Source organism: Nansenia antarctica (genome assembly GCF_963989245.1).
Source record: "Nansenia antarctica genome assembly, chromosome: 5".
Taxonomy (NCBI): domain Eukaryota; kingdom Metazoa; phylum Chordata; class Actinopteri; order Argentiniformes; family Microstomatidae; genus Nansenia; species Nansenia antarctica.
In genome coordinates this window covers 2,621,838-2,639,337 of record NC_137690.1, presented here as the reverse complement: position 1 = coordinate 2,639,337, position 17,500 = coordinate 2,621,838, and the positions used below count along the sequence as shown (strand labels likewise).

Sequence of the window (17,500 nt, the reverse complement as noted above, 5' to 3'; positions counted from 1 at the left end):
TGTGTGTGTGTGTGTGTGTGTGTGTGTGTGTGTGTGTGTGTGTGTGTGTGTGTGTGTGTGTGTGTGCAGGTGAGTTAAGACACCTGTCATGGGTATATATACTGTATATAACACTGCTGTATGTTGTCCTAACCGTGGCTTTCTTCCCTGGTCCTTGCTGAGGGCTCTCCTGAGTGACTGGGCCTGCTGAACAAGGATGATACGTGATGACAGAGACAGACACAAACTCCGATCTCACAGGAGATTCTGGAGCTGAGACTCGTCAGATAGAACCTCGTTAGCTAGAACTGCCAGGATGAGACTAGTGACACCCACCAGAGTCCTGGGGTGCTTCAGGCTCCTCCTCCTTCTCGGGGTGCCCCTCCCCCTCCCCTTGCTCCTGGTCCTTACTGGGGGAGGAGTCACAGCTCTCTGGGCTCTGATTGGAGGGAGAAGGGAATAGGTGGGAAATACAGAGTAGCTGACACATTAAACACATTAAAACCAGTCGTAATCCACCATGGCATGTCCTGGGGTGGTCCAGTGGTCTAGCACCATGGCCTGGGGTGGTCCAGTGGTCTAGCACCGTGGCCTGGGGTGGTCCAGTGGTCTAGCACCGTGGCCTGGGGTGGTCCAGTGGTCTAGCACTATGGTCTGGGGTGGTCCAGTGGTCTAGCACCATGGCCTGGGGTGGTCCAGTGGTTTAGCACCATGGCCTGGGGTGGTCCAGTGGTCTAGCACCATGGCCTGGGGTGGTCCAGTGGTCTAGCACCATGGCCTGGTGTGGTCCAGTGGTCTAGCACCATGGCCTGTGGTGGTCCAGTGGTCTAGCAACATGGCCTGGGGTGGTCCAGTGGTCTAGCACCATGGCCTGGGGTGGTCCAGTGGTCTAGCACCATGGCCTGGGGTGGTCCAGTGGTCTAGCACCATGGCCTGGGGTGGTCCAGTGGTCTAGCACCATGGCCTGGGGTGGTCCAGTGGTCTAGCACCATGGCCTGGGGTGGTCCAGTGGTCTAGCACCATGGCCTGGGGTGGTCCAGTGGTTTAGCACCATGGCCTGGGGTGGTCCAGTGGTCTAGCACCATGGCCTGGGGTGGTCCAGTGGTCTAGCAACATGGCCTGGGGTGGTCCAGTGGTCTAGCACCATGGCCTGTGGTGGTCCAGTGGTCTAGCAACATGGCCTGGGGTGTCCAGTGGTCTAGCACCATGGCCTGGGGTGGTCCAGTGGTCTAGCACCATGGCCTGGGGTGGTCCAGTGGTCTAGCACCATGGCATGGGGTGGTCCAGTGGTCTAGCACCGCGGTCTACAGTGCACATATTATGCCCATGTCGGCATGGGTTCTAATCCAGTACATGCCCTGCTGACTGTTCCAGGGGAGATGGCTGACCCTGTGAAGATGGCTGACCTGTGAAGATGGCTGACCCTGTGAAGATGGCTGACCCTGTGAAGATGGCTGACCCTGTGGAGATGGCTGACCCTGTGAAGATGGCTGACCCTGTGAAGATGGCTGACCCTGTGAAGATGGCTGACCCTGTGAAGATGGCTGACCCTGTGAAGATGGCTGACCCTGTGGAGATGGCTGACCCTGTGAAGATGGCTGACCCTGTGAAGATGGCTGACCCTGTGAAGATGGCTGACCCTGTGAAGATGGCTGACCCTGTGAAGATGCTGACCCTGTGAAGATGGCTGACCCTGTGAAGATGGCTGACCCTGTGCCCAGAGCGCAGAGCTCTGTTCTCCCTACGGAGGGGGACGTGTGTATGAACTACATTTCGTTGTCTCAGTACTCGCGCTCTGTTCAATGACAATAAAGTTGAATCTTATGTTTCATCATTCTCATTGGCTCATCTCTCATTGGCCCATTATCGACAGCTACCTAGTCTAGTGGAGGACAGTATTATACAGGAAATGACATCATTGGCCATTACCGACAGCTACCTAATCTAGTGGAGGACAATGTTGTACAGGAAATTGCATCATATGAGTTCTCTCATTGGCCATTATCGACAGCTACCTAATCTAGTGGAGGACAGTGTTATACAGGAAATGACATCACAGGGGTCCTGACCTCCGTGCCTGTCCTCAGCTCTCCAGTCTGGTGGGCCTGCAGAGCCTCCTGGACCAGGGCGTTGGCAGACAGGACATGGATGCCGTGCACTGGGGTCAAAGGTCAGACAGGAAGTGGGGGTTGGAGAACAAAGTATACACACTGTACATAAATTCGCTCTGGATATCCGATCAACACTCATGGAATGCCTGGGGTGGTCCAATCAAATTACTTGGTCCCCTTTATGACGTTGAACCCAGTGTGCGCTCCGGCGCTCTCAGAGGGAATTTACGAACGCACCCTGAGACGCACAGAACCAAATAGTCTGTTGGTGATGAAGTCATTGTTCCTGATGTGTGTGCACCCGTTCACTACCCCATCACACATTTAACTCACTAACTGCCAAAGAATTACGGAACACTCTATTGAGTGTTCTATGTGGTATCTACCTAGCAACAGCACTTTGATTGGCTACAAAGATGAAGCATCATAGTGTATGCATTTCTGGTGAATAAAGTCAACCTTGGCACTCTAGGATGATAACAATTTTGGCGACTTCATGCAGCCACTAAATTAGTTAAAAGCATTGAACTGGTATAATACGCTTGGATGAGTTGTTTCAATCATACAATTTCAATTCCTGTTACATCCAGGAGGGAGAGTGAGAGAGCACGCTTCTCAGACAGAAGGGTAGAGAATGACACCACAGCCACAGTGTAGTATAATAATATTATTATATTATATACAGTTTGGACACACCTCCCCCATGCAATTGAATGGGGAAGTGTGTCCAAACTTTTGACTGGTACTGTTATATAACGATATAAATAATATATGCGATTTAGCTTTAGACACTTTAATCCAAAGCGACTTACATTGCAGTGAGCGCAAACATTTGTCAGCACAGTATGCCTGAGATTTACGTTTAAGTCGTCTGTGTCTGATTGCTTTCTGTGTTCCTTGTCTTTGTCTTTATCTGTTCCTTTACCCGGGCTGCGCCCCGGGCCGATGTAAAAGTTGGATGGGGGGCGCATTACAAATAAAATGAACATTAACATTAACATTAACATTACATATGGTCCCAGCGGGAACAGAACCCACAACCGAAGCACTGTTAGCTCCATGCTCTACCAGCTGAGCCACAGAGGACCAGTGGAATGGGGAAAATACTAAGGCCATTGACCAAGTCTGTAAACCTGACATGATCCTGTTGTTCAGTAGATGCTTCCTCTAGTCTGTAAACCTGACATGATCCTGTTGTTCAGTAGATGCTTCCTCTAGTCTGTGGCAGACTGCAGCCTCGCCGGTGGTGGAGAGCAGACATGCAGAACGGTTGCATGTCTCAGTGAAACCACTGTCATGTCCATATAAGACTGTGTTGCTGTGCTTCACGGCCGTTCTTCATGAGAGACCTTACATTCTCTATGTATGCTGAGGCTGCATTCTCCTTTTATGCACCCAAATTGTGGAACGCACTGCCAGTTTACATTAGGGATGCAACTTCAAGTCAAGACTAAAAACCCATCTTTGTAATATTGCCTTTAAATGACTAAATAATTACATTATGGATTATATAATGATTGGAGCACTTTGAGCTGCAACGTTTGCAGGAAAAGCGCTATACAAATAAAAGTTATTATTATTATTATTATGTTGACGATCCTTTCTGCAGAAAGCTCTGATTGATAATAAACCGTTGAAACTTGGGTAACAGGTTTTTACGAGAATTTACAGATTTCCACCACACCAGTACAGGACCAGTATAGACCAGTATAGACCAGTATAGACCAGTACAGACCAGTACAGGACCAGTACAGTCCCAGTATAGACCAGTATAGGCCAGTATAGACCAGTATAGACCAGTACAGACCAGTACAGACCAGTATAGACCAGTATAGACCAGTATAGACCAGTATAGACCAGTATAGACCAGTACAGGACCAGTACAGTCCCAGTATAGACCAGTATAGACCAGTATAGACCAGTATAGACCAGTATAGACCAGTATAGACCAGTACAGACCAGTATAGGCCCAGTATATACCAGTATAGACCAGTATAGACCAGTATAGACCAGTATAGACCAGTACAGACCAGTATAGACCAGTATAGACCAGTATAGACCAGTATAGACCAGTACAGACCAGTATAGACCAGTATAGACCAGTATAGACCAGTATAGACCAGTACAGACCAGTATAGACCAGTATAGACCAGTACAGACCAGTATAGACCAGTATAGACCAGTATAGACCAGTAGAGGCCAGTAGAGGCCAGTGTAGGAGGTACCTTGGGCGACCCTGGCCAGGCAGCTGGTCTTCCCAGAGAACAGCTTCCCCAGGAGGCAGGCCTTCAGGGTGAAGCGGGGGAAGGAGGGGGGCGGGGAGGCTGGCCTGGGGGGGCGGACCATGTTGGCTAGGCGCAGCACCACGTGGCCCAGGATGTTGTTGTTGGACGGGGGGGTCCTGGTCTCCCCCCCCCCCTCCCCCTCCTCCTCCTCTGGCCAGACCCACTCCCCCACCATGCCCTGGCACACACAACAGAGACACATAGGGAATAGCTTCAACAACACTAGAACAGCCGTGTCTACTGTATGTTACCTACTATAAGAGCCGCCTCGGGGGTCACATGACCATAGTCTTTACAATGGGAAGCTGCTACTTACACACGACGACCACTAGTTGGCCGCTTGTAAATTTAGCCTGCCTCCTACACAGAGAAACTAGTAAAATATCTTCATACTATCTTATCCTGATGTGATTTGATGAAAATGTAAGGATACTGGGTGGTAGAACGCACATGTCTAGGACAAGTCATGATGCTGCAGAGTCCAGACAGACCCACACACGTTTGATACCCGTCCTTACTCTGTGTCCCGTGTAATTACAATGAGCCCGTCCTCCGATCCCTACCTCCGCCGGCCTCCCCCCTGCTCACCGTGTACTCCTGGTAGTCCTGGGCGTTGAGGACCTCCAGCTTCTCCAGCTCCAGCAGCTGTTCAGGGGTGGGGGGGTCGGAGGTGGGCTCCTCCAGAGAGGCACAGTCATACAGGGGCTTCCCTGAGAACAGCAGCTCCTTCCACTCCCTCATCAGCTTCCCTGGGATCAGACTGCACACACACACACGCACGCACGCACGCACACACACATACACACACGCACGCACGCACACGCACACACACATACACACACACACACACATACACACACACACACACACACACACACACACACACATACACACACGCACGCACGCACGCACACACACACACACACACGCACACACACACACACACACACACGCACGCACGCACGCACGCACGCACACACACACACACACACGCACGCACGCACACACGCACGCACGCACGCACGCACACACACGCACACACACATACACACACACACACACATACACATACACACACACACACACGCACACACACACACGCACACACACACACACACACACACACAGGGGACGATGACAAACACACACAAACACACACTCAGGCCTGTGCTTTAGAGCAGCACAACACACTCAGAGCTGGACACCAGTAGAGGCTGGTGGAGGTGGAAATGGGAGGACTCATTGGGCTCATTGTAATGCCTGGAATGGACTGAGTAATGGTGTTTGATGCCCCCCTGTCCTCTAATTTCTACCTCCCCCAGCCTCCCCTCCTGTACAGCACTGTGCCTGTGGTGGGGTCTATCACGAAATGTATTAGTAAATTATTAGGATCTTATAGTCTTAAAAAAAAAAAAAAAAAAAAAAAAAGTTTAAAGACGGTAAAGGGGGAGTAGAAATGTAATGTTTTATGAATCACACGGTGTGAAAGAAACCTGTATTCTTCAACCCAAACCCTGCTCGGCGCTACAGCACGCCTTGAGTCTCTAGTTGCTCCTCCTATGTCTCTGTGAAACCCCTACATTCCTCTTTATTATAATTATGAATGTAAAAATAAAAAATAAATGATATTATGTTTTGAAATCCAGTAGATGATTATAAGAATGCTACAATGAATGTAGAAAACAAAAACAAGAGTGTTTCCGTGCGTACGTTCGTCCGACGAGAAGAAGCAGACAGAATTTGAGGTCGCTCTTTTTATTTGACATCTTCGGTCAAGCAGGAACACGTGATACCCCTCCACATATCATGCCTCCATCTAACCTAATCACCTTGCACAGCTACAATTACACAATTAGACGATTTCACATAATCCATAAAATAATCAATAATACCTTTGTCTTTCATACCCCTTAGGAGCCAGTCAGCCCACACACGCAGACGGTGACTCTGCCCTTATTGTTTCGCCAATACTGTCTAAATACCCTGCCGTCTTCTCAGGCTGTCACCAGATGAACCCAGATCAGACAAGCGGGCAGGGTTGCCAGATGGGGTTGACGATTTCCAGCCCAACCAGTCTAAAAGCCGCCCGGTGTGATCAAAAGTAGCCCAATCGGGCGGGAAATCCACCCAATCTGGCAACACTGACAGGGGGGATGCTTTCACACTACTGGGCCGACCCTTAACCGTGCACTTTCCACAGAGGAGCCATATTCTACGCTGCCAATTCAGCATGTTTTTAGAGAACTCGACGTTGCTGGAAATTAAATGTGTAGAGAGACAGAGAGAATGTGTAGAGAGATAGAGAGACAGAGAGAATGTGTAGAGAGATAGAGAGACAGAGAGATAGAGAGAATGTGTAGAGAGATAGAGAGGATGTGTAGAGAGACAGAGAGACAGAGAGAATGTGTAGAGAGACAGAGAGACAGAGAGACAGAGAGACAGAGAGACAGAGAGAATGTGTAGAGAGATAGAGAGAATGTGTAGAGAGATAGAGAGGATGTGTAGAGAGACAGAGAGAATGTGTAGAGAGACAGAGAGACAGAGAGGATGTGTAGAGAGATAGAGAGACAGAGAGGATGTGCAGAGAGACAGAGAGGATGTGTAGAGAGACAGAGAGAATGTGTACAGAGACAGAGAGAATAGCAGGCACAGTGAAGAACAGTTCTGGTCAGCACAGCAGTGTAGAAACCATACCGTAATACATCAACCACGACCCGCAGGCTCTACAGAACAGAACCGGACCGGACCGGACTGAACCGCACTGGGCTGGGCCTGGTATCACATTACAGGATCTACAAAACAGAACCGGACCGGACCGGACTGAACCGCACTGGGCTGGGCCTGGTATCACATTACAGGATCTACAGAACAGAACCGGACCGCACCGGACTGAACCGTACTGGGCTGGGCCTGGTATCACATTACAGTTATATAGGTTACAGTATTAGGTCTCCCCTGTGTAGAACCCCTAAGAGACTCCCCCCCCCCCCCGCCCCTAGCAGACTCCCCTGTCTGCCCCCCCCCCCCCCCCGCCCCTAGCAGACTCCCCTGTCTGCCCCCCCCCCCCCCCCCCGCCCCTAGCAGACTCCCCTGTCTGCCCCCCCCCCCCCCCCCGCCCCTAGCAGACTCCCCTGTCTGCCCCGTCCCCCGCCCCTAGCAGACCCGTCCCGTGACACACGTACTTCCCGGTGAGGAGGCGGTACTCCCCGGCCTTGGTGGCCAGGTCCACTATCTGCTCCAGCACGGCCCGGCAGGCGTCAGAGTGCTTCCCGCGGCGGGCCCGGGCGCGCTCCGCGGCCATCCTCCCGTGCTGCTCCACCTCCCTACGGGCCTCCTCCGTGTGGTCCAGCCGGGCCTGCCGCCCCAGGGCCTGGAGGAAACACCGGAGGTGGCGGTGGTGATGACACCACACCCACACCCACACCCACACCCACACCCACACCCACAACAAGGTCAGGGCAGGGCGGGGCGGGGCGGGCGGCCATCTTGGAAAGAATCCAGCCTCTCCCAAAAATATAGTAGTAGTTATATATAGTAGTTAAAGACATAGGTATACAGTACTAGATTGTAGTTCTAGACAAATACTTTCACCATTTTGACATCTCTAGACAAATACTTTCACCATTTTGACATCTCTAGACAAATACTTTTTACCATTTGAAATCTAGACAAAAACTTTCACCATTTGAAATCTAGACAAATACTTTCACCATGACATAAATACCCTCTACACAGAGAGGCAGTGAAACAAAAACGTTTTTTTTCTTTCAAGAACTACTGGTAATAGATCATCTACACTATATGGACAAAAGTATTGGGACACCTAAACATCGCACCCACATGCGCTTGTTGAACTTCTCATTCCAGAACCACGGGCGTTAATATGGAGTTGGTCCCACCTTTGCTGCTATAACAGCTTCCACTCTTCTGGGAAGACTTTCTACTAGATTTTAGAATAAAATGGTTGCGGGGATTTGCTCCCATTCAGCCACAAGAGCATTAATGAGGTCGGCCACTGATGTTGGGGTGAGAAGGACTGGCTCGCAGTCGGCGCTCCAATTGATCCCAAAGGTGTTGGATGGGGTTGAGGTCAGAGCTCTGTGTGCAGGCCAGTCAAGTTCTCCCAGACCAAACCATGTCATTATGGACCTCACTTTGTGTATGGGGGGTGTTGTCATGCTGAAACTGGAAAGGGCCTTCCCCAAACTGTTGTTCCACAAGGTTGGAAGCATACAATTCTCTAGAATCTCATTGTATGCTGAAGCATTAACTTCTTATCCACCTAATTTTTCTGGTTTTCTGCTCGAAATCACATGCCCACAGTGAATATAGAATATCTCCACAATCACAAGGGCCTTCATAATGATCTTGTTATCAAATGGAAGCTAACACCTGTGGGGTGGCTGTAGAAGTGTCAGAATCAAAATCTATGTTACTGTGTCAGAGTAAATAGAGCTAGAACATTATAAAACATCTCAAATTCAGTCTCCGCCTAAAAAAACAACAGCTTTTACAGTGAATATCACCTTGGAAACCTGATAACGAAGCCCAAATCATCTAGGAATCAGTACTCCAGGGTCTTATTAGTACTTGTGCCAAAGTCGATGCTAGTAATGTGAGCAAATGCAACTTTGTACCTGTTTTAGTACAGGTATGTTTAGGTGGACACCTATATGTTTAGGCCATTTGGAGATATGTTGGCACCATCTTTGACCTTTGACCTTTCTCATGTATCAGATTTTTATTTTTATTTTATTTTTTTGTGGATTTTTTTGAGTTGGCCGACCAATGGTATGGAAATTTGGCGTTGAAACCGGACATGACACATTCTCCAGTTGGAGAAAACTGGATGTGACTTAGGCCGTGTTTACCGTCTCTGGAAAAAAATGGTGGCATCGTATAGCATGCAAAGTTGTGAAAAAAATGTGATATCGATGAAGAGAATTGATCGAGGTAAACTCTTTATATCACTTCGGATCCCCATGAGGGTCCGTGGATATAAAGAGGTTTTAAGATCTCCCTTCAATGGAACTAAGGGGCCTAGCCCAAACCATGACAACAGCCCCAGACCAGAATTGTATCCAGAATTGTATCCACATACTTTTGTCCATATAGTGTATGTTCTGTAGGTAATAGATGACTCAGTCACTGAAGCACATGAAGCCTTACAGCACTTTCACATTACACACCTGCTAAAGGGTGAGCCTATTAGCCCTAAGTGCAATGTGCAGGTAGTTAAACACACTGTCTGCTTCTCTACCTCAGAGAGCACGGTCTCTAGACTACTGACTGACGTACGCTAACACAGATTAATTGAGGAATCCTGTCAACTTGAGGCAGAGAGATGTGGCGAAGCTAAGCTATGCTAATATAACTGTGTTGTACTGTACAGAGATGTGGCTAAGCTGAGCTAAGCTATGCTAATATAACTGTGTTGTACTGTACAGAGATGTGGCTAAGCTCTCCCCCCTCCCTCCCCCTCCCTCCCCCTCCCTCTCTATCTCACCGCCTCCCTCCCCCTCCGCCTCCCTCTCTATCTCACCGCCTCCCTCTCCAGGGCCTCCTGGTAGTCTCTGAGGCGCTGGTCCTGGTGCTGGCGCTCCCTCCCTCCCCCTCCCCCCTCCCTCTCTATCTCACCCCCTCCCTCCCCCCCTCCCTCTCTCTCCCCCCCTCCCTCCCTCCCCCCCCTCTCTCTCTATCTCACCGCCTCCCTCTCCAGCGCCTCCTGGTAGTCTCTGAGGCGCTGGTCCTGGTGCTGTCTCTCTCTCCCCCTCCCTCCCTCCCGCTCCCCTCCCCTCTCTATCTCACCGCCTCCCTCTCCAGGGCCTCCTGGTAGTCACTGAGGCGCTGGTCCTGGTGCTGTCTCCCCCTCCCTCCCCCCTCCCTCCCCCCTCCCTCCCCCTCCCCCTCTATCTCACCGCCTCCCTCTCCAGGGCCTCCTGGTAGTCCCTGAGGCGCTGGTCCTGGTGCTGTCTCTCCCTCCCCCTCCCTCCCCCTCCCCCCCCCCCTCTCTCTCTATCTCACCGCCTCCCTCTCCAGCGCCTCCTGGTAGTCTCTGAGGCGCTGGTCCTGGTGCTGTCTCTCTCTCCCCCCTCCCTCCCTCCCCCCTCCCTCCCCTCTCTATCTCACCGCCTCCCTCTCCAGGGCCTCCTGGTAGTCTCTGAGGCGCTGGTCCTGGTGCTGGCGCTCCCTGAACAAGCGGTTCTGCCGGACCACCTCCTTCTGCAGCCGCAGCTGCATCAGCTGCACGGCCAGGCGCCGCTCCTGCTGCGACTGACGCGTCAGACGCTCCACCAGCTGCTGCTCACGCTGCGCCTCCTGATGGGGGGGGGGGGGCGGGAAGAGAGGGGTTAGAGGTTAGGGTTAGGGTCATGTACGTATCAAATCAAATCAAATCAAATCAAATTTTATTTGTATAGCGCATTTCTTACAAGATGCAACTCAATGCGCTTCACACAATGAAAATGTTCAGTCAATCAGTCAATCAATCAATCAATACTGACAGAGCCGCGAGCAGGCAAAAGTAAAAACCTGTATACTATGTAGCCAGGAAAAATTCCCTTGCAGCCCTCTACCAATAGAGCGACTACTAGCCAGTTTGCCTACCAGTACCCAGCGGTCCCCAAGGGTAGGCCAAGGACCACCGGCACAAAGCAAGCAAGCAAGGGCAAAAACCTGTACACCATGTATCCAGGAAAAATTCCTTGCATATTATCGGCGTACACACTGTCCATAAATGTAGTGTTATATTTGCATCGTTCTGCATCCAGCATGGTCACAGGTCCTGCCAAAAGAGAATCTTAAGCACAGTTATGATGCAACAACACAATAAAGACAATAAAGATGACAGCAATACAACCTGGTGGTGGTCCTGGTACACCCTTGTACCGGTTCCAGTACTGTATGTATTTGTCATTGTGGGGAGCGTGCCATGTTCTGGCGGAGTGTGGATGGGGATGTAATTGGCATCGGATGATGTAAATTAGGTCCTCATCAGATGGCATTTAACCTGTGTGCTTGTTCCCTCTCGAGGGAGGCCAATTACACCCCCGTCCACACTGCACCAACAGCCCCGCAGCCCCCTCTGCAGGCCAGAACGCGGCATGCTCCCCACAGTCATGTATTGTGAGTGAGGTCACCTCTTGTGCCTTGTGGGCAGTTAGGGTTAGAGGTCAGAGGTTAGGAGTTAGGGCTTAGGGTATAGAGGTTAGGAGTTAGGGCTTAGGGTATAGAGGTTAGGAGTTAGGGCTTAGGGTATAGAGGTTAGGAGTTAGGGGTTAGGGTATAGAGATTAGGGGTTAGGAGTTAGGGTAATGTCACCTCCTGAGCCTCGTGGGCAGTTAGAGGTCAGAGGTCAGAGGTTAGGGGTTAGGGGTTAGGGTATAGAGGTTAGGAGTTAGGGTTAGGGTAATGTCACCTCCTGAGCCTCGTGGGCGGTGAGCTGCTCCACCAGGACCCTGCGTCTGCGCCTCTCCCTCTGCTGCCGCGCCTCCGCATCCTCCTCCAGACGCTGGCGGATCCTCTGGATGTACTCACTGTTGGCCTGGGCCTCAGGCCTGGCTGGCTGCCCCCGGGCCTGGGCCTGGGACTGGGCCTGGGACTGGGCCTGGGACTGGTGGCTGCTGGGGCTGTCGCTGTGGACACTGAACGGTAGTGCAGTGTGATAATTAGGCATTATGGATTGGATGACAATTCAAAGATCTCATGCTGATAAACTGCTTTAGATCCTACCTACAGGACAGAAGCAGAAGAATGTCTCCATTGGCAACTTTGTGTCCGACCAAATTAAAATCATTAATGTGGGGTTCCTCAAGGATCAATCCTTGGCCCTCTCCTATTCAATCTTTATGGTTCGATTGGGACACATCATGAAAAAGAACAAAATTGCCTACCACAACTATGCGGATGACACTCAAATCTACATAGCCCTCTCACCGAACGACTATAGTCCCATCGACAATCTCTGTAATTGCATTGAGCAAATAAACACCTGGATGACACAAAACTTCCTCCAGTTAAACCAGAAGAAAACTGAAATAATTGTATTCGGTGCACATGAGAAAAGATTGAAAGTCAGTGCAGAACTTGATTCTCTCTCTCTTCAAACTAAAAAACTGGTCGAAAATCTCAGATCTAATCTCCGATATAAACTTCAACAGCCACATAAACTCGATAACTAAATCAGCCTACTATCACCTGAAAAACATAACAAGAATGAGAGGTTTCATGTCCAAACAAGACTGTGAAAAACTCTTCCATGCATTTGTTTCGACTTGATTATTGTAATGGTCTACTAACAGGCCTATCTAAAGGGGCTGTTCGTAAACTTGTGTAACTTGTAAGGGTCTTACTGCAGAGAGGATATGTATATGTGTTTGTGATTGCATAGGGTTAAGGTTAGGGCTAGCTTACTGCAGAGGGGAGGGTAGGGTTAGGGTTAGGGTTAGCTTACTACAGAGAGGAGGGTAGGGTTAGGGTTAGGGTTAGGGTTAGGGTTAGCTTACTGCAGAGAGGAGGGTAGGGTTAGGGTTAAGGTTAGGGTTAGCTTATTACAGAGAGGAGGGTAGGGTTAGGGTTAGGGTTAGGGCTAGCTTACTGCAGAGAGGAGGGTAGGGTTAGGGTTAGGGTTAGGGCTAGCTTACTACAGAGAGGAGGGTAGGGTTAGGGTTAGGGCTAGCTTACTGCAGAGAGGAGGGGAGGGTTAGGGTTAGGGTTAGGGCTAGCTTACTGCAGAGAGGAGGGTAGGGTTAGGGTTAGGGTTAGGGTTAGGGCTAGCTTACTGCAGAGAGGAGGGTAGGGTTAGGGTTAGGGTTAGGGTTAGGGTTAGGGCTAGCTTACTGCAGAGAGGAGGTTAGGGTTAGGGTTAGCTTACTGCAGAGAGGAGGGTAGGGTTAGGGTTAGGGTTAGGGCTAGCTTACTGCAGAGAGGAGGGTAGGGTTAGGGTTAGGGTTAGGGCTAGCTTACTGCAGAGAGGAGGGTAGGGTTAGGGTTAGGGCTAGCTTACTGCAGAGATGAGGGTAGGGTTAGGGTTAGGGTTAGGGTAGGGGTAGGGTTAGGGTTAGGGCTAGCTTACTGCAGAGAGGAGAGGCCAAAGCTAGCTGGAGACTGGAGCTTCTTCCTGATCTTCTCAAACTGGGCGATCTCCATGTGAACCTTCTGAGAGACACGAGGAGAGAGGGAGGGAGGGAGGGGTGTGGAATTAAATGTTGGAATTGAATTTGGAAAATTGTAAAAAAAAAAAAAAACGAACAATGTCCTGACCTGCGCCTCCTGTATCTATGTCCTGACCTGCACCTCCTCCTGTATCTATGTCCTGACCTGCGCCTCCTGTATCTATGTCCTGACCTGCGCCTCCTCCTGAATCTATGTCCTGACCTGCGCCTCCTGTATCTATGTCCTGACCTGCACCTCCTCCTGTATCTATGTCCTGACCTGCCCCTCCTCCTGTATCTATGTCCTGACCTGCACCTCCTGTATCTATGTCCTGACCTGCACCTCCTCCTGTATCTATGTCCTGACCTGCACCTCCTCCTGTATCTATGTCCTGACCTGCGCCTCCTGTATCTATGACCTGACCTGCACCTCCTCCTGTATCTATGTCCTGACCTGCGCCTCCTGTATCTATGTCCTGACCTGCACCTCCTCCTGTATCTATGTCCTGACCTGCACCTCCTCCTGTATCTATGTCCTGACCTGCGCCTCCTGTATCTATGTCCTGACCTGCACCTCCTCCTGTATCTATGTCCTGACCTGCGCCTCCTGTATCTATGTCCTGACCTGCGCCTCCTCCTGTATCTATGACCTGACCTGCACCTCCTCCTGTATCTATGACCTGACCTGCACCTCCTGTATCTATGTCCTGACCTGCGCCTCCTCCTGTATCTATGTCCTGACCTGCGCCTCCTCCTGTATCTATGACCTGACCTGCACCTCCTCCTGTATCTATGTCCTGACCTGCGCCTCCTCCCGTATCTATGTCCTGACCTGCACCTCCTCCTGTATCTATGTCCTGACCTGCGCCTCCTCCTGTATCTATGTCCTGACCTGCACCTCCAACTGTATCTATGTCCTGACCTGCGCCTCCTCCTGTATCTATGTCCTGACCTGCGCCTCCTCCTGTATCTATGTCCTGACCTGCGCCTCCTGTATCTATGTCCTGACCTGCGCCTCCTGTATCTATGTCCTGACCTGCACCTCCTCCTGTATCTATGTCCTGACCTGCGCCTCCTCCTGTATCTATGTCCTGACCTGCATGCACCTCCTCCTGTATCTATGACCTGACCTGCACCTCCTCCTGTATCTATGTCCTGACCTGCGCCTCCTCCTGCGCCTCCTCCTGTATCTATGTCCTGTCCTGCGCCTCCTCCTGTATCTATGTCCTGACCTGCACCTCCTCCTGTATCTATGTCCTGACCTGCACCTCCTGTATCTATGTCCTGACCTGCGCCTCCTCCTGTATCTATGTCCTGACCTGCGGCTCCTCCTGTATCTATGTCCTGACCTGCTCCTCCTGTATCTATGTCCTGACCTGCACCTCCTCCTGTATCTATGTCCTGACCTGCGCCTCCTCCTGTATCTATGTCCTGACCTGCATGCACCTCCTCCTGTATCTATGACCTGACCTGCACCTCCTCCTGTATCTATGTCCTGACCTGCGCCTCCTCCTGCGCCTCCTCCTGTATCTATGTCCTGTCCTGCGCCTCCTCCTGTATCTATGTCCTGACCTGCACCTCCTCCTGTATCTATGTCCTGACCTGCACCTCCTGTATCTATGTCCTGACCTGCGCCTCCTCCTGTATCTATGTCCTGACCTGCGGCTCCTCCTGTATCTATGTCCTGACCTGCTCCTCCTGTATCTATGTCCTGACCTGCACCTCCTCCTGTATCTATGTCCTGACCTGCGCCTCCTCCTGTATCTATGTCCTGACCTGCACCTCCTGTATCTATGTCCTGACCTGCGCCTCCTGTATCTATGTCCTGACCTGCGCCTCCTCCTGTATCTATGTCCTGACCTGCACCTCCTCCTGTATCTATGACCTGACCTGCACCTCCTCCTGTATCTATGTCCTGACCTGCACCTCCTCCTGTATCTATGACCTGACCTGCGCCTCCTCCTGTATCTATGTCCTGACCTGCGCCTCCTGTATCTATGTCCTGACCTGCGCCTCCTCCTGTATCTATGTCCTGACCTGCGCCTCCTCCTGTATCTATGTCCTGACCTGCGCCTCCTGTATCTATGTCCTGACCTGTACCTCCTGTATCTATGTCCTGACCTGCGCCTCCTCCTGTATCTATGTCCTGACCTGCACCTCCTCCTGTATCTATGTCCTGACCTGCACCTCCTGTATCTATGTCCTGACCTGCGCCTCCTGTATCTATGACCTGACCTGCGCCTCCTGTATCTATGTCCTGACCTGCGCCTCCTCCTGTATCTATGTCCTGACCTGCACCTCCTGTATCTATGTCCTGACCTGCGCCTCCTCCTGTATCTATGACCTGACCTGCACCTCCTCCTGTATCTATGACCTGACCTGCGCCTCCTCCCGTATCTATGTCCTGATCTGCACCTCCTCCTGTATCTATGTCCTGACCTGCGCCTCCTCCTGTATCTATGTCCTGACCTGCGCCTCCTGTATCTATGTCCTGACCTGCACCTCCTCCTGTATCTAAGACCTGACCTGCACCTCCTCCTGTATCTATGTCCTGACCTGCGCCTCCTCCTGTATCTATGTCCTGACCTGCGCCTCCTGTATCTATGTCCTGACCTGCACCTCCTCCTGTATCTATGTCCTGACCTGGGCCTCCTCCTGTATCTATATTCTGACCTGCGCCTCCTCCTGTATCTATGTCCTGACCTGCGCCTCCTCCTGTATCTATGTCCTGACCTGCGCCTCCTGTATCTATGTCCTGACCTGCGCCTCCTGTATCTATGTCCTGACCTGCGCCTCCTCCTGTATCTATGACCTGACCCTCACCTCCTGTAACTATGTCCTGACCTGCACCTCCTCCTGTATCTATGACCTGACCTGCACCTCCTCCTGTATCTATGACCTGACCCTCACCTCCTGTATCTATGTCCTGACCTGCGCCTCCTCCTGTATCTATGTCCTGACCTGCACCTCCTCCTGTATCTATGACCTGACCCTCACCTCCTGTATCTATGTCCTGACCTGCGCCTCCTCCTGTATCTATGACCTGACCTGCGCCTCCTGTGTCTTGCGGGTGTGCAGGCGTTTCTCCAGGGCCCTCAGCGTGCGGTTGGGCGGGGGTCTGGGGACCTGCACCACGGCGGTCTGCAGGCGGGTCATCACCTCCTGCTGCTTCCTGCGGGCCTGGCGGTGCTGAGAGGAGAGACAACGTCAGGCTCGTTACTATGGAGACCAGCCTCGGCACCCACTGACAACGTCAGGGTCGTTACTACGGAGACCAGCCTCGGCACCCACTGACAACGTCAGGGTCGTTACTACGGAGACCAGCCTCGGCACCCACTGACAACGTCAGGGTCGTTACTACGGAGACCAGCCTCGGCATCCACTGACATTACATTTTTATATTTTAGGCATTTAGCACTAGAACAGCTGTGGGTGGGGTCATTTGACCAAGTGAGTAAACATTTTTTACACCATTGAACTTTTCAAAATCACATCAGGATAAGCTAGTATGAAGCTATTTTGATAGTTTTTCTGTGTAGGAGGCAGGCTAATTTACAAGACAGCCAACTTGTGGTCGTTGTGTGTAAGTAGCAGCTTCCCATTGTAAAGACTATGGTCATTTGACCCCTGAGGCGGCTCTTATAGTAGGTCACATAGACACGGCTGATCTAGTGAGACATTTTAGGCATTTAGCAGACACCTTTCTCCGAAGCAACTTACAACCAAAATGCCACAGTAGGCACGTAGGATTGGTGTCAAATTGCTGTGCTACCTTCTCCCTGTCCTGGAGTCTCCTCCCCCTCCCCCTCCCCTCTGCTACCTTCTCTATGTCCTGCAGCCTGGTCTCCTCCTGTCCTCCCCCCCTCCCCCTCCCCCTCCCCTCTGCTACCTTCTCTATGTCCTGTCCCCCTCCCCCTCCCCCTCCTCCCCTACCTTCTCTATGTCCTGCAGCCTGGTCTCCTCCTGTCCTCCC

At 51.3% G+C, this 17,500-nt stretch overlaps 1 protein-coding gene across 1 annotated transcript in view; it reads right to left on the bottom strand.

The window, feature by feature from the left end:
- LOC308159163 (sperm flagellar protein 2-like) overlaps positions 1-17,500 on the bottom strand; it is a gene marked incomplete at both ends in the record, with an annotated part of 23,388 nt that overhangs the window by 1,350 nt on the left and 4,538 nt on the right. The window contains 10 exon segments of the mRNA XM_080532913.1: positions 134-186; positions 316-418; positions 2,049-2,137; positions 4,316-4,553; positions 4,964-5,135; positions 7,558-7,745; positions 10,505-10,693; positions 11,793-12,033; positions 13,449-13,531; positions 16,576-16,716. Of these exon segments, the coding sequence (XP_080389039.1) occupies positions 134-186; positions 316-418; positions 2,049-2,137; positions 4,316-4,553; positions 4,964-5,135; positions 7,558-7,745; positions 10,505-10,693; positions 11,793-12,033; positions 13,449-13,531; positions 16,576-16,716 (1,497 nt within the window).